General features: G+C 43.9%; 1 protein-coding gene across 1 annotated transcript in view; it reads left to right on the plus strand.

Annotated features, from left to right (window-relative positions):
* Positions 1-3,110: 3,110 nt before the first annotated feature.
* The window catches only part of LOC106545902 (cGMP-dependent protein kinase 2), a 41,732-nt gene continuing 18,347 nt past the window's right edge, over positions 3,111-26,495 (plus strand). The window contains exons 1-12 of the mRNA XM_014062616.2: positions 3,111-3,197; positions 3,510-3,643; positions 4,954-5,110; positions 5,284-5,450; positions 9,564-9,677; positions 11,122-11,227; positions 11,938-12,001; positions 12,135-12,212; positions 12,993-13,081; positions 14,349-14,414; positions 18,349-18,387; positions 24,074-24,118. Of these exons, the coding sequence (XP_013918091.2) occupies positions 3,568-3,643; positions 4,954-5,110; positions 5,284-5,450; positions 9,564-9,677; positions 11,122-11,227; positions 11,938-12,001; positions 12,135-12,212; positions 12,993-13,081; positions 14,349-14,414; positions 18,349-18,387; positions 24,074-24,118 (1,001 nt within the window). The 5' untranslated portion in view covers positions 3,111-3,197; positions 3,510-3,567. The remainder of the gene's footprint in view (positions 3,198-3,509; positions 3,644-4,953; positions 5,111-5,283; positions 5,451-9,563; positions 9,678-11,121; positions 11,228-11,937; positions 12,002-12,134; positions 12,213-12,992; positions 13,082-14,348; positions 14,415-18,348; positions 18,388-24,073; positions 24,119-26,495) is intronic.

The following is a 26,495-nucleotide window of genomic DNA, read 5'->3' on the forward strand; positions in this document are numbered from 1 at the left end:
GCTCATCTGCAACTGAACATGTAATGGCAGTGTTTTTATGGACTAGTGGGTAGCAAACGAGGCATTGATCTTTTCCCTTGCCACATTACAGGCCTGCCCTTTTCAGACTGCACATGCCATATGGAAAGCATGGCACAAACTCAGTGGGCAGTGTTCAGACAAAGGAAGCTAATCAATGATCACAGAGAGTCTAAGGACGGGCTCCACAATGCTTTACTGCTTGAAGCAGAGCTGAAAATGGTATCTTCTTCCAAACTTATGCTAGCCAATTTATTGTAATACACGAGAAAGAACATTTCTCAAGCTCTTTTCCCAGTCTCTGACAGTACAATCCCAATATAGCAAATGAAAACAGTAGGGTTTTTCCCCCCTCTTCTTCGTGACAGTTATAACCTGCTGAGAGAGACACCTTATTTTGCTTTGCCTTAGGAACATATCACTGACTAGTTGGAAACTGTCTTCCAGCTTTCTATCCCACTTTAACCAAAAGGTTGGGAAACTGACAGCACTTTTTAAGCCAGGAACCACATGAAAACTATAGTATAGTCCATTTAATGGAATTACTATTAAAAAACCCCAAAGAAATCCCCACAAATTATCCCCCTCAAGACCAGCAGATCCACATATGATGTGGATTTCCATATTTTGTGGTCTTCCATCCCTCCAAAAGTAATAAATGTAGCTCTAAGCCATCACCTTTGGCCTAATTTGCATTTGTTACTTTAGGAGAAATGGGACGCGTGGCTCAGTGACTAAGACGCTGAGCTTGTCAATCAGAAAGGTCGGCAGTTCAGCGGTTCGAATCCCTAGCGCCCACCTAACGGAGTGAGTTCCCATTACTTGTCCCAGCTTCTGCAAACCTAGCAGTTTGAAAGCACTTAAAAATGCAAGTAGAAAAATAGGGACCACCTTTGGTGGGAAGGTAACAGCGTTCTGTACGCCTTCAGCATTTAGTCATGCCGGCTACATGACCACGGAGACGTCTTTGAACAGCGCTGGCTCTTCGGCTTTGAAACGGAGATGAGCACTGCCCCCTAGAGTTGAGAACGACTAGCCAATATGTGTGAGGAGAATTTTAGGAGAGATGGCGCTGGAATATAACTGAGCAGCCTTATTTTTATTGATGCTCAGATCTCAGGAAGATATGACTTGATCTCTCCTTAGGTTGCCTGCTGAGTGTGAAGGAAGAAGGCTTCTCCCAAACTTACAACCTTCTCTTTGGCTACCCAATGATGCCATTACGGCTGGGTTTCGGGGTCTAAGACTGTTTCTCAACCTTAGTAACTTTTAAGATATCTGAAGTTGAAATCCTGACATCCTAAAGTTGCTTAGGTTAGAAACACTGATCTAAGGATTTGGCCTGACAACTAAGGAGGGCCGCAGGGGACCCCTAAGAAAGCAGGGGATCAAGAGGCAGCCGTATGCAATCCAAAGACCATTAAATGTGGGATGTACAAATTAAGTTTAGGAGGAATCAGTTTATTTGCCTGTCTGTCTGTCTGTCTGTCTGTCTGTCTGTCTGTCTGTCTGTCTGTGTATGTGTCCTTCTGCAGACCTTTCCCCTTTGTGTAGCCTGCTCTAGGACTTAAACTGTTGGGCTCTAGGGTTTATTGCTATTTTATGTTGTTATGTTTTATAAGCCAGCCAGAGCCATGTGGAATTGGATAGGAAATATAGCTGTTAACTTAAACGGCATCTAAAGCTTCTCATCGTAACCTTCTTCCTTTTTAATTTTATTTGAACACTTTGTGCAGAGACAGTTGGCTGAGTTTTAGATTCCAGGCGACCAAATAATATTTGTTTCAGAAAGAGACTGCTGTTTATTCTAAAATAAAACAGTGACAGTCTGAGGTGGAAAGACCTTTAAGACCAGGATCTAACATTATCTCCTGCCGTCTGGCTCCTACTTCTCATGATTTAGAATTTGTTTTTTTTTTGTTGGAATGTGTGTTGGGATGTGTGTGTGTGTTATTAAACCACCTCATTTAAGTCCAGGCTTCTTGTGCTATTGGAATAGAATAGAATTCTTTATTAGCCAAGTGTGATTGGACACACAAGGAATTTGTCTATGGTGCATATGCTCTCAATGTACATTAAAAAAAAAGATACAGACGTCACGAATCCTAAGGTACAACACTTAAAGATAGTCGTAGGGTACAAATAAGCAATCAAACCAGGTGTGGGGAAGGAAACTCTCCTAAATTGAGCCTGCTGGTCTGGTTGGTGTAGGACCAGAAAGCAAGGCTGGCGGCCTGTCACTCAGGCCTTGTGGGCATACGAGTGCTCTTGTGACCCAGGCAGCAGAGTCTCGATTCCCAGCCGACCCTCATGATGAGTTTCGGCCACTAAGGGCGCCACAACTGCTCCCCAGAAAGCGACAAGCCGTCTGCAAAATATGGAGATCTATTCAAATGTGGCTGTTGATCCCACCCTTCTCAGACAGTGGTGTCTCCTGGGTTGACTGCGTCATGCGCCTTTTTGGGCAGCCGTTGAAAGGAATCTGCTTGGCTGTGTTCTCACAATAGTCTTGATCCGGTGGGGAGAAAAAGACCCTGAGGCTACGCTTGCATAACATTCTAATGGTTAGGGTTAAGCATGGTTAGATTTGGGGGGCAATAACAGCGTGCTGTGATTATTTTAGAGCCAGTGTATTATGGGAACCCAGTCAAAGGCGTTACTCAGTACCAAGCTAAGCGTATCTTGTGAATGTAATAGCCCTCATTTGGACTTGATTTCACTTTGGATTCTCCAAGAAATGTGGCACAGTGGCTGAGCCTTGCTCCAAGTGACCTGCGCCTCTTGACCCCCTTCTCACGTCGGGAGGGGGGGGGGCGAACACCTTGTCTCCTCTCCAGACCTACTTGGCACGTTAGTCCTCAGGGAAGCCCTCGGCGTGGACTGTGGGAGAAGCCAGCGAGTTGCCCGACATCGGAGCCTGCCGGTTGCCTAGTAACAGGTTGGCATCAGGAATGGCGGTGGAGCGCCGAGGGCAGGGCAGCTCGCCGGGCCCGAGCCTCGGCAAAGATGTTGGCACGCCCACCTGCCCCCTCCCCCCACCCACGGACACCGGGGTGACTCACTGCCTCCGCCCTCCCCTCTCCGGCAGGCAGCCCCTCACTCCGCAGTTGGAGCGGCTGGCAGCGCGGAGTGTGTGGAGGCGCCGCAGCACTTCGCAGCACTTCGGAGCGGAGCTTCAGGTGCCGCCTGCGCGGGCGGACGGGCGAGCGGGCGGTGGGGCACACCTCGTGGGGAGATCCCGGGAAGTCACGAGCGGGGTAGGACCGTGCGGGGCTGGAATAGGAGCGAGGGGGCTCAGAGACGCTCCTCCAGTCGGCGTTGCTCCGGTCAGCTCAGCCGGAGGGCAGGATCCTCCGTCTCCCGGAGTCTTCGGCGCGTCGCTCTCCTGGCGGGGATCGGGTGGCCGTCTGCTGCTCCTTTCCGCGGTGGATCGGCGGGATCCGTAAACTGTGGGCGACTTTTCTCACACCTCTCCTCCCGTCTCTTTGCAGAGCCCGGGGCAACTCTCCGCTGCAGCCTGACTCGCGAGTCGAACCTCTGAGACCAACTATGGACCTTCGGCTGCGGGATCTGCGCCTTCAGGAGGAAAGGGAGTTTCTGGAGAGCGTGGCGCTACCCCAGCCAGGTAAAGCGAGCTCGCTCGGAAGGGCAGGGGGGGGGGGCAGATAAGAGGAACCCCATCCAAAGTCCCCTACCCGCCGGGATCAGAAAGCAGAGCTCCTGTTGGAGAGAGAAAGAGAGAGAGGAATCACCGCCTCAGGCCCTTTGCGAGCTTCTCTCTCGATGTCGGACTGGCTCGAGGCAGGCTGGTGTCCAATTGCTCTTCCCGCGAATGAAAGCGAGGGACGATCGGGCACCCTGATGCGCAGCTCCTATTCATTAGAATGAAGCTTGCGCAGGAGGTTTTAGATAGGAGGGGGGTGTCATATATCGCCCCCGGCCCCACATACGGTCCACTTCCACCTACTACCCTTATCTCCAGGATGGGGGTGGGTGGGTGATGAGGGTGTCCAGATTCCTTCTAGCAAATCTGCCCTGTTTTTAGGAGTATGTTCTATGTTGGCGGAGATCTGTTTGTTTGTTCCGTCTTTGACAGGGTGCTACTTGCTCCCACCTTCCACCCTGGAGGCTTTTCAGTTCTATTTTACAATCACTAGTCCTTACTCCTCCAAGACTCGCTGTGTGTTCCCACACCAAAGGGAACTCTGCAACAGTTCAACAGGTGTCCGTGAAGCTTTTCCTGACTGGTAGTTAGGGGCTTCCTCTCCCATACACTATTGCTGCCAGGAGCCCAGCTCCTCACAGATGCAGAAGGGAGGCAACTGTGTTGATCACAAGCCCCGTATCAGGCTGGGCATCTTCCTAAAACGAACCTTCCATTGCCATCAGCTGGGGCATCCCATTAACGCAGTGAGGAAAACAATGCATGTCAGTCATTTGCTTAATTACCACCCAGTGCTTTCTTCAGAGAAATGAGAGTGATCTACCTACTTTCCCCTTTAATCCTCGGAACATTTTTCATTTGGTTGGTTGATTGGTTTGGGGCTCAAATTTACTACTGTAAGTAGCTGTGTTCACACAGTGTTTAAGCAGATCAGATAAAGACCAAGCAGACACTTTCACACAATAAACTACACTTGGTTCCCTCTAACCTTAGATGGGGGCTGCGACTAGATGTGAATTAATTTATAGTTCATTATATTCTGCTAAACCCAGAAAATAAATTAATCTTGTAAGCAAATTAAGTGTGTGCAATCACCAACCCCAGGTCTCTTCCTTCCTAGTCCAATATTTTAAGAAAACTTTCTTCAGTTAAGTACCACACAGATTTGTTGAGATGGCAGAGGAATAGGGCGGTTGAGAGAGAAAAGGGGAGATGTTTAAAGTTTCCACATTAAGGCACTTTTGTTTGTTTGTTTCTCTCTTCAATCACAGTTAATTCAGAGCATGCTCCAGGGCCAATGAACGAGAGTGCTCTGGATCAGTCCCCAATGGAAGAAGCCAGAAGAGGCAGTAGGGGGAAAGTCATTGTCCCTGAGCCCCTTATTACTGATGCTGATTGGCAGATGCCATGTGTCCCCAAATCCCCAAGGTAACACATATTGTTTGCTTATTAAGTGGAGTATCTTGTCCTCGGGGTTACAAGTGGGAGGCAGAATTTGCAATTCCTGTCCCTGCTTGTGATATGGGGATGTTCTATGACATGGAGTGTGGGGAAACCACAGGAAATTAACCATTGGGTCTTTTTTCACCCCCTTACCCCAGAGATGCCAGCCTAATTCTGGAAGCAGTTAAACGCAATGAATTCCTGCGATGTCTGGGTGATGGTCAGAGCCAGACTCTAGTGGAGAGCTTCATGTCAGAGCAGCGACAGCCAGGCGACATTGTAGTGGCTGAAGGCGATGATGGTCATGCTATGTACATCGTGGCTGGTGAGGGAGCTATGTGGCAGGTGGGGGGGGGGGCAAGAAGGGGTATTTGCCTATTTGCCCACAGTTCTGTCACTCATCCCCACCTGGATGATCCATGGGGGGATAGCTCTTCTCTCTGCCTTCCCTACCCTGGCATTGTTTGTAGCACTGTTAGCTTCATTTCATACAGGTTAGGCTGATATTCAATTTAAAAACAAGGTGTTTTTTTTCTATTCATTATTCATTCATTTTGCTTTGCCTTCAGTTAACCGATTACTGCCTCTATGAGAAATGAAAAAGAAAAACCCCAAAAGATCATTTAATTGCATTTTCCAGGAGGAGAAAACATTCTCCAACAATTTCTCCACATGAGGCTCAGTGCTTCTTTTCCTTTGTTTGCCCTAAAATTACTTTTTGTTAGTTTTTGATACCAAATTGTAAGTGTAGGCTGATCTTCGTTCTATATTTTTCAGAAAGGAATGATGCTCTCTGAGGGCATTTTGTTTCTGTTTTGTGGGTGGGCAGGAGTAGAATAGACAGTGATAATTGCCATTCCCCCGCTCCCCCAATTGATAGGGTTCCTGGAGAAAATTCTATAGTGACCTTTTTCAAAAGGATGCATTTAAGAAGAAAATGTCAAAATGTGAGTCTTTTCTCTGACAAATGTCTTCGGAGAAATTTAGCTCTGCTTTTGTATTTGACAAGGAGACCGTCTAGCTTTCTGTTGTCAAAGGCTCGTGGTATTGGGAATTTACAGAATTTACCAAACCAGTCAGGGCCACAGTGCAGCCGAAAAAGATGGAAGTCACTCCTGCACCCAGTGGAGTATATGATGATTTTTCATGCTCTTTGTGCAGAGAGGAGAGCTTATGTGAGATAATGACAAGTATTCATATCACTGTCAACTGAAATTTTTTTGGGGGGGAAATGTACCGGAATATTATGTTATCTCAAAATTTCAGATTGTTGGCACAATTTATGATATACAAATTCAACCATGTGATTTACTAATTAACCCTAGGCTTAAGCAAAGGCACTTAGAGAAGATGAGAATATCTCTGAGCCGGTATGGAGTACTTATTTTTAACTACTCAGGGGTGACAGCCTCCTCTTGATAGGTATTTTTCCGTATCATGGGATGTGAACTGCTTTCCCCGTGCTCCCTTTTGCTAAAAAGGGAGCTTCTCCCAAATAGTTCCTGCTCCCTGGCTGTTCAGTGTGATAGCGGTTGACCACTTGGTTGCCAAGGAGCTACAACATCATTTGTATTGAAGCTGTTTTCCTAATGCAATGGGGTTACATTTCCCCTTGAAGTTTGGCAGGGAGGTTGAGCCCCCAGAGAAAATCAAATGAGCACAAAACGCTGTTCAAGGAATATTGATAAGGGGGAAGAGAGGGGTGCAACTCCAGCAACTGAGAGCATCTCCTTACTTTCAGCACCGAAGTTGAGTTGAGAACTGATGGGTGGGGAGAGGAAGAGAGAATGGAGTAGAAAGGCTAAGCATGAAATGAAGCTGCTACCAGATGCCTTTTTGCTACCATAGACTAACAACGCTTTCCTTCTCAATGATGTGAAATAAGGATTCCTATTTTTTCTGTTACAAAGCCTTTGTGAATGAGTGCATGAGCTCTTTTATGCAGTCTAGATCTCCTTTTGAATTAATGGGATATTGGAATATAACAGAATAACAGAGTTGAAAGGGACCTTGTAGGTCATATAGTCCAGCCCCCCCACCCTAACAGATCATACACCATTTCTGACAAATGGCAGTCCAATATCTTCTTGAAAGCTTCCAGTGATGAAGCTCCCACAACTTCTGAAGGAAAGCTGTTCCATTGGTTGATTGTTCTCACTGTCAGAAAAACTCTCCTTGTTTCTAGGTTGAATCTCTCCTTGATCAGTTTTCATCCATTATTTCTTGTCTGGCCTTTGGGTACCTTAGAAAAATAGCTGGACCCCCTCCTCTCTGTGGCAGCCCGTCAAATATTGGAACACTGCTATCATGTCTCTCCTGGTCTTTCTCTTCACTAAACTAGCCATGCCCAGTTCCTGCAACCGTTCTTCATATGTTTTAGCCTCCAGTCCCCTAATCATCTTGGTGCTCTTCTCTGACTCTCAACATCTTTTTTTATAGTGGGCTGACCAAAACTGGATGCAGTATTCTAGGTGTGGCTTCATAGAGTGGTATTAATACCTCACTTGATCTTGATTGAATCCCTCTGTTAATGAAACTTAGCATTGCATTGGCTTTTTTGGCTGCCGCTGCACACTGTTGGCTCGTATTTCATTAGTTGTCTTTAAACATCTTAAATACAACTGTTGAATCAAGTTCCAACCTTTGTTAGCAGATCTCTGGCATTGCTTCCTGTTGCCACAGAATGCATGATTGATAACCAATTAGGTAGACAGTGGTTTTGAAGATCAGGCAGCGTCCTGGAGCAAGGCCAGAGGTAGGGTTCAAATGTTACCTTGCTTGTCCTTTGGCGTCACAGTACCACCTAATCCAGAACTTATGAAACTAACAGTTGGTTTTCACTTGTTTCCCTTTCCCTTTCAGCTAAAATGTGGAAGTTGTGGAAGTCTAATCTAGTTCACATGTTCTGGGAACTAGATCATCATTATTAAGCAATCATATAGTTTGTTTGGGCATATTATAGTATGGAAACACAGCAATTGTAGACCAAGACCTTGATCCCCCCCCTTGTGCCACAGGAGAAGTGAAACTGTAATCAAGCTTTTATTAGTTTGGCTTATTACTCCATGGGGAACCTTAGAAGTCCTGGCCACATTCCAGGAACCCTTCCACTCACATGAGTGAGCTTTAGGAAATGAAGGCCATTGCCATAGAGCGTGAGGCTGATAATGCTGCCTTGACTCTCAGACACCATGAACAAAATTGGATAAATTATAACAGTGCAGGGCAGGTTGGAAACAGATGCTCTGTGTATGCCATAGATACACAACGCAATCACTCTGCCTACTGACTCTCAAGGAGCCTGTGTTTTTCTGTCAGCCCATTCTTGGAGTCTGCAAAAACGATACAGGAATCTTCCTGATATCTAAATTGGTCAGACTCATGCTTTAGAACCCTGTTCTGAAGCAAACTGCCCATCTCATAATTTAGGCATGGGGCCAGGCTATCTGAGGAGCTACCCTCACCCCAATGGGATTGGCCCATCCCACTCGCTCCAGTGGAAGAAACCTACTTTGGATCGGGGGTGGGTTACTGCCAGTGTTACTGCTGGTTCGCAACCCGTGCGCAACCCTCCCGCGCGTGCCAGACATGCACTACGCGTGTGTGCGCTCTTCAATGTAAATTGAACAATTTACAATAAACTGCGCATGCGCAGTCACTAAAATCCAAAATGGCGGTGGCCAAGTGGCAGCGAGGGATCAGTTCGGGGTGTGGCAGGCCTGGGTCGCTGCCGGTTGTGCGAGCCAGGCTGAATTCCACTACTGGTTTGGCCGAACCGGCAGCAACCCACCACTGCTTTGGATCCCATCTACCAAAGGGGGGGGGTTTCCAGTGCCTTTTCTGCTGTAGCCCCTGCCCTTTGAATTATTCTCCAGCAGGAGGTGAGGTCAGCCCCCTGCCCTATTCCTGTTTTTCCAGAAGAACCTTAAAATCTGGTTCATCCAGCTGGCCTGCAGCCTAAGTAGGGCTGATCTTTGCTGGGGGTGGCTGACAGGATAGAAAGAAGATCCCCAGCCCTATGTCATCTATCCTCTTGAGTTTTAGTCTTTAATCTTTCTTAACTTTAATCGTTTTGTTTTATCTTTTTTACCTTTTTCACATCCTACAGTCTCTGCTGCAGTGAGATGGGTGGCCTATAAATTTCACAAATAAACAAATATCTGTGGCTAATGGTAGTGGTGAAACCACATAGACTTCTGCAAGTTACTTGTATGACTTTGCACTACTGCTGTGTGTGGGCATAGGAAGAATTAGTGTTAATAGCAAATTACAGGAAGGTAGCATTTTACTAGCATGGCTAATAGCCATGGAGAGATCTCTTCCTCCTCCATGAAAGAGTTCAGCCTGTGTTTATCTTGGGTCAGGGAGTTAATTCCACAAGTGATGAAGCTGCAGGTGGCAATGACACATTTTCATAGCTCTTATTCTCCTGTTGCAGAGGGGGAGCTCGGTGTGACGCAGAAGGGGCGCCATCTCCGCAGGCTGCTCCCAGGGGATGTGTTTGGAGAGCTGGCTGTGCTGTACAACTGCCAGCGCACGGCAACTGTCATGGGTAAGGAAGGAATTGTGATGTGTGTCTGCTTGTCAAAATTCTAATGCCGCTAATGTCAACTCCGAGTTTTATCAGCTATGCCTTCTCTTCACCAAAAGACTCCCAACAACGCGTGTCTACCAATTGCTACATTTCCCGACACCTTCCTGCCTTCCTTAGGGTCAACATGTAATTCTTTTCTGATTGGGTTAGTACCGAAGGTGAAAATGGAGGGGGATATGAAGAAATGGAAGAGGAGGAAGGGGTTGATGCATTCTTAAAGAAAACAAATATGGCAAAACAACGAAGATCTGTGACCCCATAAAATTGAACCAAGTGTTTGGGAGCAGAAGCTTTCATGCACATGTCTTCCCATTGTCTTCCCATTGCTCAATCTCATTTGTCTTTGCCATATAAGGCTATCACAGTTATGCCTCCAGAATGTTATGCAATAATTTGATAGTAGTTATTCATAAAATGTAACGGCTGGGGAATATTTTCACCCATCTAAAATAATTAGCCTGAGAAGTGAGAGAGGAAGCTTTTATATTTTACATAAAGTATTTTATATTTAGCACGACATGTCTAAGATTTCACTCATCAGCCCCCTCCCTCCCCATTAATGGTGAGCGTGCCAAGAAGTGTAGCTTCCTATGGCAAGTGTACTGACCACCAGGGGCATCGAGATGATTTTGGCTTCTTGGGCAGAGGAGTCGGGGCAATTCAGGGACGAGTTGGTGTCGAAATATCCCTTTTCCCACGATGCCCAACAACAACACTCAGGCCTTGGTGTGTCCTGCCTTTGCAAGTCATGCTGGGCTGGGGCATTCTTGATTCTGTTGCTATGGCAATTGTACAATTGCATCCTTTCCCTCTACTTCTGGAACAGAAGCAGAATCTGCTTTCCTCTGTTTTCTTCCTGTGCGAATGGCTACTTGCTGATAATGCGTCTCCACGCGTTCGCTCAATTGGGATTTGTGTATGCCTTTGAATTTCAGCTCTCTTATTTGAGCCCCATAGCATTAATTTCGATACCATATTTAAACGAGAACTGGGGCGGGGGGGGGGAGAAAAAAATGGAAATATTACAGGATTTTGAAGGCTGTGTGCGTCAATCGCAATGTACAAGAGTGTTTCAGAAAGTTAATGGCGAAAGCTGCCCACGCTGCTTTTGGAAAATTGCAGTTTCCTTCTGAAATACCCGTTCTAAAATGTGGCAGTTCTCTGCGAGGGGTGAAAGAATGTGTATTTTTAAATCAACTTTTTAAGCATCACATAGGAAGGGAGGCTATCAGGGGCCACGCCAACGGTTTGCTCACTAGTGTTGCTGATGACAGTAAACAAACCCAGAAATAAAAAAGGTGTTGTTACTACCAAATGTTAAAAGGTTTATGCTGGGAAAGAACTAAAGTTAAACTGCAGTGAAACCCTCTTTCTTGGTTAACCATAACTTCTGTCTTCTCAGCACTCACTGAGGTGGAGTTGTGGGCCATTGACCGACAGATATATCGCAGCATCATCACAGAAAATGCTAAGCGGAAACGTGCTATGGCCCTCGCAGGCTTGCGAGGGTAAGTAGCCAGGGGACAAAAGGAGGGGAGGATCAAGAAATACTTGTGGAATGGAAGGAAAAAGGAATAATGAAAGTAACTTTTGTTCACCAGAGGACTCTGGTGTGGTATGAATAAGTAACTAAATGTAGACAGGACAGATGTATCGGTTCTGCAATGAACATTCCCTTCTGAATTTCTTTCATGGTTCCAAGAATATTGGCTGGGCTTGTATGCATTAGGCTAGACAAGAATTTGGTGGTAATCTAGAATTATTTTGACACACAAAAAATTGTACTTCGATGTCTTAGTGATTGAGGAATGATGAAATGTTTGTTTTAAAAGAAATAAAACATTTGAACCTTAAAAAAAAAAGAATATTGGCTGGACTTTTGGAAAAAGATGTAGTGGGAAAAAACGATAACCAACATTACCTCTAAAGCAAGATCTCAGTGCCAGAACCAGTTAGGGTTGGAGGATCGGTGGAATTGAATTTTGGATTAAAAAAAAGAAAAGGGGGGCTGCCGGGAGTGCATTCTCCAACACTGCTGGGTTACCATACCTGGAATGAAGGTATGGGGGAAGAGCAGATGCCAGAAAACATTCCAAATTATTATGAGCAATCGGGAGAGAGTCCTGCAGCTCCCTGTGTCATAGATTTCTAAAGCATTCCTTGTGTGCGCTCCCTCTCTCCCTCTCTCCCTCTCCTTCTCTTTCTATTGCTATCCCAGGGTGAAACCACTCCAAGGCCTGTCCGATGCCGATCTTTCACAGCTGCTGGACTCTGCAGAAGAGGTACTGTAATTGAACCATAATAATGACGCTCTCTGACTCAGGGCTGGCTAGGATCGTGCAGTAAAGGGGGTAGCACTGGGATGGCCCCCAGCGCTTTTCAGGAGACTGAACATTAGTCTGTCCATTCTTGCAGCGCACCTTCATGCCCAACGAATTCATCATCCAGGAAGGAGATGAGGGGAGAGCCTTTTTCTTCATTCTCACCGGAGAGGTGAGTCTCGGAATAGTAAAGTTAACAATGAAGAGGTTTTGTGAAAGTGAAGACTTTCTCAGGTTTACCATTTTCCTTACAATTAGCTTTCCATGTGTGTTGGGTGAAGGCACAAAGCTCCAAGTCAGGACGTGTGCCTAGCAAACAAGCTTAAAGCTTAAACCTCTCTTTTTAAGAGCCTTCTTACCCGAAGCTGTGTTTGACTGGATGTAGAATTTATCTGACATTTTGAGGGCTTTCCTGCTCCTTTGATTATTTTGGGAGATCCTTCCACAATCTCAAGCAAATTGCTGATTTCTCCTGCCTACATCTGTGATTCCTGGCGTGCCCAAGTATCTCAGCTTCTCAGAATTGGAAAGAGCATTACAAAACATAGTAATATAGGTACGGCCAAACCTGAGTTCAACTCTTAGGAATTTCATGGATCCAAGTGTTCTTAGCAAGAGTGTGAAAGTGGTTTGCCAAACTAAGCTAAAATGGGGTTTGGTGTCTTGTGGCTCAGTGCAGAAACTAAGTCATTGTTTTAGTGTGTTATGCAAACCAAGCCATTATGTTACTTCATTTTCTTGGACATAGCATGTTATGTGACTACAACAGTTGCATTTTGTCAACCAAAGTTTACAATTTAGTGTGTTTTCTGAATCTGAGCTTTTTTACACCTTTCCCATCTGCTGCACCTGCTATAAAAATAGCTTTCCCTGTCTTGCTACTCTCCGAGTCCAATCCCCTCCTTCCCTCCTGCCATGCTGCCGGTCCTCATTTCTTTCCTGACCTCTGCAGGTGGAGGTGACCAGGAATGTGGATGGGCAGGAAGAGCACATCCGAGTGCTAAAGGCTGGAGACCACTTTGGGGAGCTTTCCCTCATCCGGTAAGTACGGAACACTGGCAGGCTTTGTGCACTGGTTGATACAGATGCCCACTGGGGGTGATCAAAACATCGTAGTATGGAATGTTCATATTGATTTACGGTAACTATTTGCTAGACAGAGTGCAGAGCACAGAGAAGTTGACTTAGCCAGGAGGGCCCCATGGAAGATCCACATGGATCAAGCATTTTGACACGTATCCCACTGAACCTCTCCCTTGCAGGAATCTATCTTTGCTCCAGATCAATCTTCTCAGGGAGGATCCTTTTGCCGGTGTGTTTTTGGATGAGGAGTTACATGCACATGGCGATAGCAATAGCACTTAGACTTATATACCACTTTACAGTGCTTTACAGCCCTCTCTAAGTGGTTTACAGAGTCAGCCTATTGCCCCCAACAATCCGAGTCCTCATTTTATCCATCTCTGAAGGATGGAAGGCTGAGTCAACCTTGAGCCTGGTAAGATTTGATCTGCCAAACTGCTGGTAGCCAGTGATCAGCAGAAGTAGCCTATAGTACTGCACTCTAACCACTGCACCACCACGGCTCTTAGCACTAACACTTAGACTTATATACCACTCCACGCTGCTTTACAGTATTCTCTGAGTAGTTGACAAATGTCAGCATATTGCCCCCAACAATCTGGGTCCCCATTTTACTGACCTCAGAAGGATGGAAGGCTGAGTTAACCATCAGCCAGTCAGGATCAGGGCTGGGTTTCGACCGGTTCGCACCGGTCCCTGCGATCCGGTTGGTCGCCGAACCCGGAAGTAACTTCCGGGAACGGCGAAGGGCCCCCCCCGCGCCCGCGCGCGCCCGCACACCCGCGCCCGCTCCTTACCCGTTTTTTTTTAATTTCGCGCTTTCCACGCATGCGCAGAACGCCTGCGCGATCCTCCAGGAGCAGCTGGAGCATCACGCAGACGCTAGTGCGCATGCGCGTGTCGCGTGCGTGCATGCGCGTGTCACGTGCGTGCGCGAGGACGCCGCCGGCCTCGTTCCAACCGATCCGGTTGGAACGGGGCGAGAAACCCACCCCTGGTCAGGATCGAACTCTCGTTAGTGGGAATGCAGAATTAAGCCTGCAATACTGCACCCTAGCCACTGTGCCACCACAGCTCCTATATGTCATTGTATATTCTTGTATATCAATACATCCCACACTGTTATTAGCTGTGGGCTGCAGTCTTATTAATTAGAGATCACATGGAGGTAAAAGTGTGAATTTTCTTTATTGGCCATTTATTCCCCATTTTTCCACACTTGCAGCAACATTCGCCGAACAGCCAGCTGTCGAGCACATGATGAAGTAACCTGCATTGCAGTAGCTAAAGAGTAAGTAATGTTGACCTCTTGCACATATGGAGCCTGAATGTGCAAAGATGTATCATGAAGCCTCTGCTCAGAACTGGCCGTAAAAAATCCTATGATTTCTCCCTAGAGTCAGAAATGCAAACTCCCTGAAGTAGCATTGTAGAGGCTGCCTCTAACCTAGCCTGCCTCATTTCCCATTCTGTAGAAAACATTCACTGATGATGGCTGGTAGGAAAGGGAAGGGAACGGTGGCAGATATGTTAGCTCCAGAGAAGCAAAGGCACTCAAGAGCTGTCCAACATATCACAAATCAAAGCATACACAGAAACTGAGCTGTAGAAAATGCACAGGGTGCTTGTGGGAAACTCTTGAGTGATATTGTTGCAGCCACAGTAATGGACTACAAACATTTCTCTGGTGTCTTCAGTTGGCATATGGAAGCATACAAAATTAGTAGCTGTGAAACACAAGAGGGCTGAACATTTTTAGGTCAGCTTTCAGTACTAATTCAAGAGTCAACAATTTCATGGTAAGCTCAAGAGTCATGTCAAAGGGGCTTTTCTTCCTTGGTTTGAGATAGACAGTTGGAGGGTCTTCTTTGCTTTAAAACTATTCTAAGCTTGTGCTCCCATCCTCAAATGCTGAGAAATTATGCCACCAGTTTTCAGCAGTGATCAAGGATACTATGGGGACTCCACAAAAAAGCTTGGAGGAAGCCCATATGGTTTTGGGGATGTAGTTATCCATCCAGAATATATGTTAGGGGGAATCTATGGGTCTTTGCTATCTTAACTTGCACCGCTTTACATCAATGACTAAATTTTTTAATAACTGTATAATAATGGGACAGCCCTCTGCTTTGAAGATTATTGTTTGAAATATAGTGGCTGCATTCTCACCAACATTCCAGGTTGAAATGACTTTGAGTAATTGGTGGCTCAAACTATTATAGGAATCCAGATATTAAAATGCAGTAGGGGTGTCAACAATCGCTTTCACTATTTGCCTCTCAAGGAAGGTAGAATTGGCTGTTGTATTATGTTACTGTTTATGCTCCACTTTTGAAACCAATATTCAAATAGTTTGCACAATAATAATAATAATAATAATAATAATAATAATAATAATAATAATAATTTGAAACTCTATGGAAAGTCAGAAATAGAAATCCAATCATTGACAAACACAGTCTGAGTATTCAGCACCGATATTTCAATGCAGTTTGGCATGGAAAAATGCGCCACTGTATCCATAAAAAGGGGCAAAATCACTGCATGGGAGGGAATTGAAATGCCCAATGGCCAACTAATTAAATGCAACGAAAATGAAGCCTACAAATACTTAGGCATTCTGCAGCTGGATAATATCAAGCATGGAGAAGTAAAAACTATTGTCAGGCGAGAGTACACCAACAGAGTTAGGAAAATATTGAAATCTAAATTGAATGGTGGAAATACAATCAAGGCCATAAACACCTGGGCAATACCGGTTATAAGATACACAGCTGGTATAGTTAACTGGACACAAGCTGATTTGGACATTTTGGACTGAAAAACCAGGAAACTAATGACAATGCACTACAGTTTACATCCACGTGGTGATACTGATAGACTGTACCTGCCCTGAAAATCAGGTGGCAGAGGATTATTACAAGTGAAGCAAACAGTTGAAGAAGAAAAACATGCACTGGCTGATTATTTAAAAGAAAGTCAAGAACATCTATTAATTCAAGTAAAGAACAAAAAACTACTGAAGGCCCAACAGACGAAACAAGAATACAGAAAACATGTGATAAAATCAAGAATAGAGAGTTGGCAGAACAAAGCACTGCATGGCCAATTTCTGGAAAAAATAAGAGATAAAGTGAACAGTGAACAAACTTGGTTATGGTTAACAACAGGTACATTAAAGAAAGAAACAGAGTCACTAATCCTGGCTGCGCAAGAACAAGCTATCCACACAAATGCCATTAAGGCCAAAATCGAAAAATCCTCTGATGATGCCAAATGCAGACTTTGCAAAGAAGCTGATGAAACTGTTGATCACATACTCAGCTGCTGTAAAAAAATCACGCAGACTGATTATAAATTGTGGCACAATTCAATGGCACAAATGATCCATTGGAATTTGTGCAAAAATTATAATATTAAAACAGCAACAAACTGGTGGGAACATCAGCCTGAAAAAGTCACCGAAAATCAGATGGTCAAGATCTTGTGGGATTTCCCTATACAAACGGACAAAATACTGGCGCATAATACACCAGACATCACACTGGTTGAGAAAAATAAGGTCACAATCATAGACATCGCAATACCAGGTGATAGCAGGGTCGCCGAGAAGGAACATAAAAAAATCGCAAAATACCAAGACTTAAAAATCAAAATTCAATGACTATGGCACAAACTAGCAGTGGTAATTCCAGTGGTAATTTGCACACTGAGTGCTATTCCAAAAGCACTGGAATTACATTTAAAACCGTTAAAAATTGACAAAATCACCACCAGTCAAATGCAAAAAGCCGCACTGCTTGGATCTGCACGCATATTATGAAAATACGTTACGATGTCCTAGGCCCCTGGGTGGGGCCCGACTAGTAACCAATGCCAAATCCGGTGAAACAACTGGCCGCTGTGATACAATTGGGTATGGCAAACTTGTTTCTAATGAAAAAAGGAAAATATGTCTTCCCCCCTTTTTATTATGTTGTTATAAATCTTAGTACATTGTATGGTTATATACTTTTCCATTCATTGATGTTTGCATAATATGTTAACAATCATTGGCATTCTATTATTTAAATAGCTTAGAATATTGAGGATAGAAAAGAGACAAAAATAGCCTATCAGTGTTAATTACAATTTAGACTGGCAATTTTACAAGCATAACATTAATTTAGCTTTTTCATCCAAAGTTCAATGTAACACAACCACTACAACTCACTTCATAATAATTGCTATACTAGAAGCTTTAATAGCTGATTACTTATTAAAGTCTCCCTTATATTGTTACTTTCTGTGTGTGTGTTTGTGTGTGTGTAATACCTATTAATAAAAGGAAAAAGTAGAGCAAATTTAATAATTTGCTAATTCTATGAGTTGATGTGCAGGCATCTTAGGGTGGCTGAGGTTGAGAAACAAATTTAATTATGAGAGACAGGGGGGGAGGGAAGAAGAGAGAAAGAAGGAAGAAAGGGAAAGTAATAAAAGAGAACTGTTAGGTTTTTGACTCCCTCTTTTAATACATCTAACTGATTTGCAATATTTGTAGACATTTAGGCCCCCTTAGAAACCAGACTAAAAATGATTATATTTGCCATGCTGCATGATGTGTTTCAAATTGCCAAATCTGGAACCAGTTATCAAGGGAGATACTGAGCTTCTCTTTTCTTGATGTATCTAAACAGAGGCTGAACCGATTATTTCTTGCAGATGCTTTAATCTGAATTCTTGCACTGAGGAGATAAGTTGTTCTATGTGGCAACTCCTCCTATAGTGGGGTGGGGGGGATATAGGTAGTCCTTGGCTTACAACCATTTGTTTACAATGGCACTGAAAAAAATGACCACCAGTCCTTGCACTTATGGCCGTCGCAGCATCCCCACGATCGCATGATCAGAATTCAGGTGCTTGGCAACCAGCAAGTATTTACGATGGTTGCAGCTTCTTGAGTCCTGTGACTGCTATTTGCAACCTTTCCAGCTGGCTTCTGACAAGCAAAGTCAACGAGGGGGAAGCTGGATGTGTGAAACAACCGCGTGATTCACTTAGCAACTGTGGCTAGAAAAGTCGTAACATAGTGCACAATTCACTTCACAACCACCTGACTTGGCAACCAAAATTATGCTCCCAGTTGGGATCACAAGGGCTACTTATACGGGAGCCTGTGAATACTTCCAAATTGAATTTTCATTACTGTCTCCTGTCTTCTGAATCCACCCTCTGCCCTTTTCCAGGGATTTCCAGGAGCTGAGTCCAATGTGTGCTCGTGAGCCGTAAGTATTTCCTTGCTTTTTGAATGGGTTGAATGGGGCTCTGCGTTGTGATCACTGAGGCAGTTTAACAAAAGACCCAGTCACAAGTATGAACTTCCAATTGTTTTTGGAAGACAGAAATTGTTGTGGCCTGCTAGCGGCCAGTAGAGTTGGCAGCCGATTCGGACAGTGAGGAGGTTGGGGAGGAACATGGGCCAGTCCTGGAGTCTGGGGAAGCCTCTAAGGAGGGCTTTGTGTCGGAGGCAGAGAGTGGGCCAGAGCCGTCTGACAGTTATCAGCTGCCTTCAAAGTCAGATATCAGTGAGGCAGACAAACAGCTGGAGCCTGTTCCCAGTGTGCGCATGCACAGAGTTGCCAGATGAAGGGAACAGCTAAAGAACAAGGGTTGACTTGGGAGTAGGGCCACAGGTGGAGGATGAATGGCCCCTCCCACAGGAAATAAGAGAGAAGCGAAAGGAGAGTGGAGTTGTGGGAGACAATTAGTTTGCTAAATTGGTTTGTGACTCTCTGAGACTCCTTGCCAAGTTTTGCAGACATTGGCCTGTCAGCTCTCCAAGCCAGATAAGGTCTGTGACTGGATAGCCTCCCTTGAAAGACTTTGCTGGATGTGAATGAGCAGAATTCATAGTCAATTAATAAAAGGGGCTTTTGTTGTGACAAGGAGTTTGCTTTATGCTCTTGAGAAGCCTCGGTCAGAACAGAAATATGGCAACAGTGTCCTCTACTCATTCCATGCCCATTGCATGTGATTCCCATCCATGTACACCTCTTCCATTTTTTCCTGCTCATGCAGTCACAGGATTTGTTATCTGATTTGCCTGCTGTGCTTTACTCTCTTCTAGGCCCAGTATTTCTCAACTTGGTTGACTTTAAGATATGTGGGCTTCAACTCCCAAAATTCCCCCACTAGAATGCTGGATGAGGAAATTCTAGGAGTTGATGCCCATACAATCTTGAAGTGGCTGAGGTTGAGAAACATTGCTATGGGCAGCTCTGGCACTTTGATTCATTACTACGTGCAGTGGCAGAAATGTCCTTTCAGCTGGCTTAAGGGTTGCTGCTTTGCAACTCTCTGATCTCTGTTGTCAGTGGTCTCCCGGCAGCATTTCCCTGACATTCAAAGTCTCACTGGTTCAGAACCTGGCACAAATACATTTTTGAAATTAATATTGTTTCCCTGGAGCTACCAACCTTTCTATCAGGCTTTTTAAAAAAGTCCACTGATGCACCATTGAAACTTTCTTTCTTTCTTTCTTTCTTTCTTTCTTTCTTTCTTTCTTTCTTTCTTTCTTTCTTTCTTTCTTTCTTCCTTTCTTCCTTTCTTTTTTTTCCTTCCTTCTCTCCTCCTCCTCCTCTTCCTTCCTTCTTTTCCTCCTCCTCCTCCTCCTCTTCCTTCCTTCCCTCCCTCCCTCATCCTCCTCCCCTTCCTTCCTTGCCTCCCTCCCCCCCTCCCCCTCTTCCTTCCAACCTTCCTTCCTTTCCTCCTCTCCTTCCTTCCTTCCTTCCTTCCTTCCTTCCTTCCTTCCTTCCTTCCTTCCTTCCTTCCTTCCTTCCTTCCTTCCTTCTTTTCTAATCCTGTTCCGGATAGCCCATGTGAATAAGAACTGCAAAGTCCTTATTTTGGAGCTGAAATAAAACCTTACTTTCTGTAGTATCAGGAAGAATATGAAACAGTATATTCTTTCTCAGCAAAACATGCACCTTGAGGGGTCTTTGATGCTCTCTGAGCTCAGCTGTTTTCTTGCAGACATGTCATTACCCAAACTAGATAACATCATCTGTGCACTGATCCTGTTACCTGGTTTGGGTAATGAATTGTCTGCAAGAAAATAGCCAAGGTTAGAGAGCACCAAGGTCCATTCAGGTAACAAATTAAGGGAAAAAAACCATAATAATTTTAAAAAATCCTGCTGGGTTTCAACCAGTGACCTTCTGTATGTCAAGTAAATGTTATACCCACTTCATTTGAGAGGCTCCTGCAACAAGAATGGCACAGAAACTATTCAGCCAAACTTAGGAAAATAGGAAAAAATGATATTTTTCATTTTAAAGTTGCCTGGATTCATTTACATCTGAATGCTTTAATTTTCTATACCTAACTTTAATTTAATTTTACAGAAAAGCATTTTTATATGTGCATATAAAAGTATATCTGTTCAGTAAGACCTAAAGGAATATCATTGGCAATTGCTTTCCTGCCACGGAAATTTGATACAACATAAAGGGTGGTTTTTAAAGATGAGAAATAAAATAAATAAATATTGTCTGTTATCATGAAAACAGAAGTGCAGAATGAACACCCATCAAGTTGCTGCCGAAGCATCACAATCCAGACTGAATTTTCTTAAATCAGTTTAGAGTCCAACTAACATCAGCATGGGATAGAACCAGCTTAAGGGTACAGCACTGATATGCCCAGAACCAACTGGTATATATAGTTATTGTCTTCTTATTTCCTGTACAAAACCATCCAAACCTGGGCCCCAAGATCTATGTGTGGAAGAGCCACATTAAATTGGATTTTATATGGTCTTTACTTTATAAAGATGAAACTATTTGGTTTTTTTTTAAAATATAGTCTTGTATAATGATTCTGAAGATGAGTCCTGGTTCCATTTTTTTATTTGCACTGTAATTTGAAACATCATAATTAGTAAACCAAATTAAGTCTTAAAATGTGTAACACTCTGCACATAAGAAATAACTTTGTTTTCACACAGTGTTTATCCTGTGTGATGCTTTTACTTATGTTCACCACTGGGAGATAGTATATAATCAGTTATGCACTGCCTTCTATTGGCTAGTATAAATAAAAATCACAATAGGCTACTAATCTTCATAATAGTATATCTCATATATACACACCTATAAGGGCCTTTAGTTGCTCCATTGTTGTAATAGCATTTTTTCCTTTAAACAAGCAACACCTCAGAGTTGTTATAGATTCCTTTTGGCATGGCATCTTTACTGTCTATTTGGTTAATGCTACAGCAAGCAACCCATAAGGAATGAGATAAACTTTTGATCTATTGGCTGAGGAGGGCAGGCTTTTTCCCATCTGCCCCCTGGGCATTGACTTTTGGAGTAGTTCTGTTTTGGACAACACAACTGACCAGCAGTGGTAGAGTTATGCAGAAAATTGTGTGCGAGAGAGTTCTCTTCTAGCTGCTTTATGTTCTGGCTAATCCATGTCTCTGAACCAGAGACTCAGAGGTCTGGCAGGTAAAGTGCAGAAGGCATCATTGATATAAGGCAATGATGGCAAACCGTTTTCACCTTGGGTGCCAAAAGCACACAGACTCAATCACACAGGTATGTGTGCCCACCCTCATAATTTAATGCCCCCCAGTCCCATGCGCATGCACATGTGACCCATCCCTGCTGCCCTGTGCATGCACGTATGGCTTTCTTGGAGCCTGGGGAGGGTAAAAACAGCTTCCCCTGCCCCCCTGGAGGCCCTCCGGATGCTGGAAATGGCACGTTTTCCGACTTCCAGTGGGGCCGGTAGGTCCGTTTTTCACCCTCCCCAGGCAATAAAGGCTTTCTAGGAGCCTGGGGAGGGCGATAAATGGCCCAACACAAAAACTGGAAATTTGGGAAGTCCGTTCCTGAAGCCTCCAGAGGGTGAAAAACGGCCGAAAATCAGATGGCCAGTGTGCACATGCGCGCTGGAGCTGACAGGGCAACGCCTCGCATGCCCTCAGAAATAACTCCGCGTGCCATTTGTGGCGCAGGTATAGGTTCACCATCACGGATATAAGGTATCAATGATCAGGCCTAGTTCGACACAAGAGTTTAGTAGAGGTACAATCAAAGGAACATGGGGTTAGTGCTATTTGAAAACAACACTGTTTTGGAATAGTGCTTGTCCATCCTTATCCGAATATTCTCTGAGGTTTAGCCTTTCTTTGAATGCCTCCATGCAAAACAGCACCAAAACAGAACGAGTTGTAACAGATGACTAGACCTACTTATTTAACCATCTGTCAAAATTTTCTTCCTCCCCTATCATTCCGTATTAAGTAGAGTAATTGGGGGATGTTTTCCCACTGGCTGCTAACATATGGAGGAAGGGGAGGGAAACAAAGCTGGAGGAATCCATCAATCACTGTCCTTAGTGTGCCCTCTACACCCTAAATGATGACAGCACCATTTGATGGCCTTGTATCTATGGTAGCATAAAGCTAGCCAATGGGGACAGCAAATCTTACACTCCTTGTCTCGATGAGTGATGGTAGTACTTTAAAGCAGTCCTAAGTATAATTCTGCATTGATTAATTATCATCCCAGTATTGTATGTACAAGATACGTTTGATTCCCATGAATATGATATTTGCTATTTTGGGTATTTTTGTAGCTGTCTGGTTATGCAACCCTTGCTTCTTTTATTATTGTTCCTTTTGTGTACCACATACAATCATTTCAGAGTAGGGCAGTGTACAAATTGAATTTAATAAATAATTGAGAAAATGCCTATGGAAAAAAAGATAGAACTGACTATCCTGTTGGATAGCTTAAACAAAACTTGAATCAGTGATCTTGTGAAGAATATTTATCTGGCTATCATTTGGGTTGGTTCAAAATATATACTAGCTATGTTCACAAAACATGCTTAACCAGATTAATTAAAAACCAACTGCATTCATGTAATATATGTTGAGCTTGTTTAATTTTAAACAACCGAAATAATATTTGGGGTTTTTTTTTGGTTCATTATTCTGCTGGGGATAACTTAGCATTGTGCACAGATTCAGCTACTTTGGTTAATTTATAATCCAGTGTATTTTTAAGTTCATAAAATGAATGTGGATAGTGAAAACATAGTATCCAGTTTCCTGTTTTGTTTATGAGTATAATCAGGAGATGATAATTTTTAATTTTTCTCTCCTCTATTCCTACCAAAAGGCTCGGTCCTTTAGCTGGAATCTCCGAGGTGATCTTCCTTCTATTCTATTAATTAAAAATGAAGGATGCTTTCTTTCTGCCTACAGTGTTGGGCCCAGGAAGATCCTTTTTCTTGCCAAATAAGAGCACAAATTAAGTTTATTTCTTCTTATGGAATCCTAAAGGGAAAACATCTGGTTTTGCCTCCTCCTGCGATTTCTGCAGGTGTACATTTTGGCTTTAGTCTGAGAAATGTGGCTTATTTTGCTTTGGTAATTTGTTCCCATTCTGAGAAAATCCTTCGCATGTATATATGCATGTGTATATACATATACATATACACCTGTATTTCCCCTAAAACAAGACAGAATCTTATTTTCTTTTGACCCCTGAAATAAGCACATGGCCTTATTTTGGGGAAGGTCTTATTATTTTTTGATGTGCAGGAGGTGCCGAGCGTGGTCACCTCATGGCTGTTGCTGTGTTGCAATTTTTGGGGGGAGGGCTTATTTTAACACATGCGCTCAAAAGCCCGATTGCGCTAATTATCTGGGGAGGTCTTATTTTGGGGAAAACAGGATAGATAGATGATAGATAGATAGATAGATAGATAGATAGATAGATAGATAGATAGATAGATAGATAGATAGATAGATCTAAGATAGGGGTCATTTGGCCCTGGAAAACTGTGTATGTGTGTGAGAGAGTGGGGGGGGAGGGAGAGCGGGAGGGAGGGAGAGAGAGAGGGGGGAGTTTTATTCCATTAATGTCTTCTTTTTCTTCACCTTTCCCACGCTCCCAGGGAAGTCACGGTACAAGAGGACCTCCCTCTTTCCGAAACAAGACGGTCAGTGTTAAACCTTTTTTATGACTATACTGGTGTGTCATTTCTGGGTATTCACCTCAGTTGCTGATGCTGATTCTGGGAGCACATTCATGGAAATGTGATCAAATAAGGCTGAGAACTGTCAGGACAAATAAAACCTTACTTGGTTGGTTTCTGCATTGATGCCAGGCCATGGGTTGCTGTTCCATAACCTTCTTAGCAGACATCCTGTTCTTCTGTGGTAATAAAAGTCACAGAAACCAATGGAAGGCATCACCTCAAATACCTGTTTTCTTGTTTAAGTCTAAGCTTGTTGACAATATTCTCAGGGACTATTTATCCTCCTGAAATAACAGTTCTAGGTTTTAAAATTCTAGGTTTGCCCAATTAAAGGACATACTGGGATTTCTTTTGTTGCTTGTAGCCTGCAGGATTTTGTCAAAACTCTGCCTTTTTCCTGCCAGTTCCAGTCGGGGGTGGTAAGAAATTGAGAGGTTGCCCTAGACAACAGTAGTAACAGCAGTGAAGTTATTCATAAAAACAGACCTCTGCTAACAGTCCATTTCTCTTGTTGAGATCAGCATATCACACAAGCAAGGGAATATTTTTCCCCCGCTAATCAGGAATCATCATGGCCCTAATCTGGAACATTTCCACGAAGTATCAATTTTATTTTCTGTACATTTTATAGATTAAATAGCACTAAATAGGAATGATAAAGGAGCAAATTCAGGGACAGAAAATCCCGGAAGCTCTGATGCTTCACTGCTCTGAGGAATGGTCATCAACCTACACAAGTCAAAAGTTGGTAGGCTGCAAGTGGAAAACAGAGATGCCAATGGCAAACCAAAAAGGATTTCAATGCAGCTGTCTCAATTAAAGAAGTCAAGCGACACATGTAGCCAAAGGCAAGAACTGTCAGCTCTTTCTATGCAGCCCTAAGACCCTGGAGGAAATGTAGATACTGATCAGTTGTATCAAAGTACCAGCAATGCAGGGACTCTTGATTGAGTGAGGCTTGTTGAACTGAACCAGGATGAATCTGTTTTATGGTGGGAGAATCATTTTCCTTTCAGGCTGCACTTCAGTAATATTATCCATGGCAGATGAGACTGTAGAAAACAGTGGATCTGAAGTGATATTCTGCAAAGAATTTTTGCAACTGCTGTTGCTACATGAAATAGCTAAAGACCATGTACCTTATGTTTGGCCTGCTAGTGGTCAGCGGAGCTGGCAGCAGAGTCAGACAGTGAGGAGGTTGGGGAGGGGCATGGGCCAGTCCTGGAGGCTGGGGAAAGCTCAGACAAGGGCTCTGCGTCAGAGGCAGAGACGGGGCCAAGGGCATCTGGCAGTGATCAGGTGTCTACGGAGCTAGACAGCAGTGAGACAGAGGAACAGCTAGAGCCTGTGCCCAGTGTGTACATGTGCAGAGCTGCCAGAAGAAAAGAACAACTCAGCAATCAGGGTAGACCTGGGAGTAAAATCACAGGTGGAAAATGATTGGCCCCTCCCAGAGGAAGTCAGAGTTTGTTGCAGAAAAATCAAATCCAGAAAGCACACACAGATAACTGATTCAGCTGGATTCATTAACTTCTTTATATACATAATAACAGATGAATAAATGCATAATACCCATAGTAGATTCTTTCAATGTGGTAGAAGTTACAAGCAGAACACAAGCAGGAGAGAACAGTTTCATTTCAGAGTTCAGAGCAGACAGAGTCCAGGCTAGTTTCTGTTTCCTTTTGCACAGCACACAGAGCTGCCGTTAAGCGACGCCCTGGCTCCAAAACTCTTTCAGTTTCCAAACAGCCCTCATTGGCTGACATTGTTATTAAGCCCTATTCATTGGCTGACCTTGTTACCATGTGTCTGCCAGTCATGAATATTCTAATATTGTGCCCAGTCTTTCCTTGCACAGCACCTCAGTTGGAAAATATTTACATGGCAGCTTTCCAAGATACTGTAGATAAGGTCTATAGTCATAAATATTCCTTTGAAAGACTGTTTGCCAGGTCTTGCTGAATGTGAATGAGAGGAATTAATAAAAGGGATTTTGTCGGGACCAGGACACTGTCTTGTGCTTTTTAAGGAAGCTTAGGTCAGAACACCGTATGGTTCTAAGATTGCTGGTAGTCCACCCTGGTCTACCTAATCCACCAACCTTTTTTCAAAAAGGAGTCACTCAGATGATTCTGTGGATTGGTATGCTACCTAAAAGTGAAGGTTTTAATTTGCAATAGGGTCTCAGTGGTCCACCATGCCATTTATTTTTCCCATCTCCAGTTGAGGTTCCAGAAGGATGATAGCTGTGGATGAGAGATTCCTGACTTAAGCAGTCAGAGCAGTTGCTAGGTTTTATGTATTTGTCCTGCTGTTAAAATAATATTTCATATTA

Source organism: Thamnophis sirtalis, unplaced genomic scaffold (genome assembly GCF_051295495.1).
Source record: "Thamnophis sirtalis isolate CommonGarterSnake01/CBP01778 unplaced genomic scaffold, rThaSir2_p1.2 scaffold_6, whole genome shotgun sequence".
Classification (NCBI taxonomy): domain Eukaryota; kingdom Metazoa; phylum Chordata; class Lepidosauria; order Squamata; family Natricidae; genus Thamnophis; species Thamnophis sirtalis.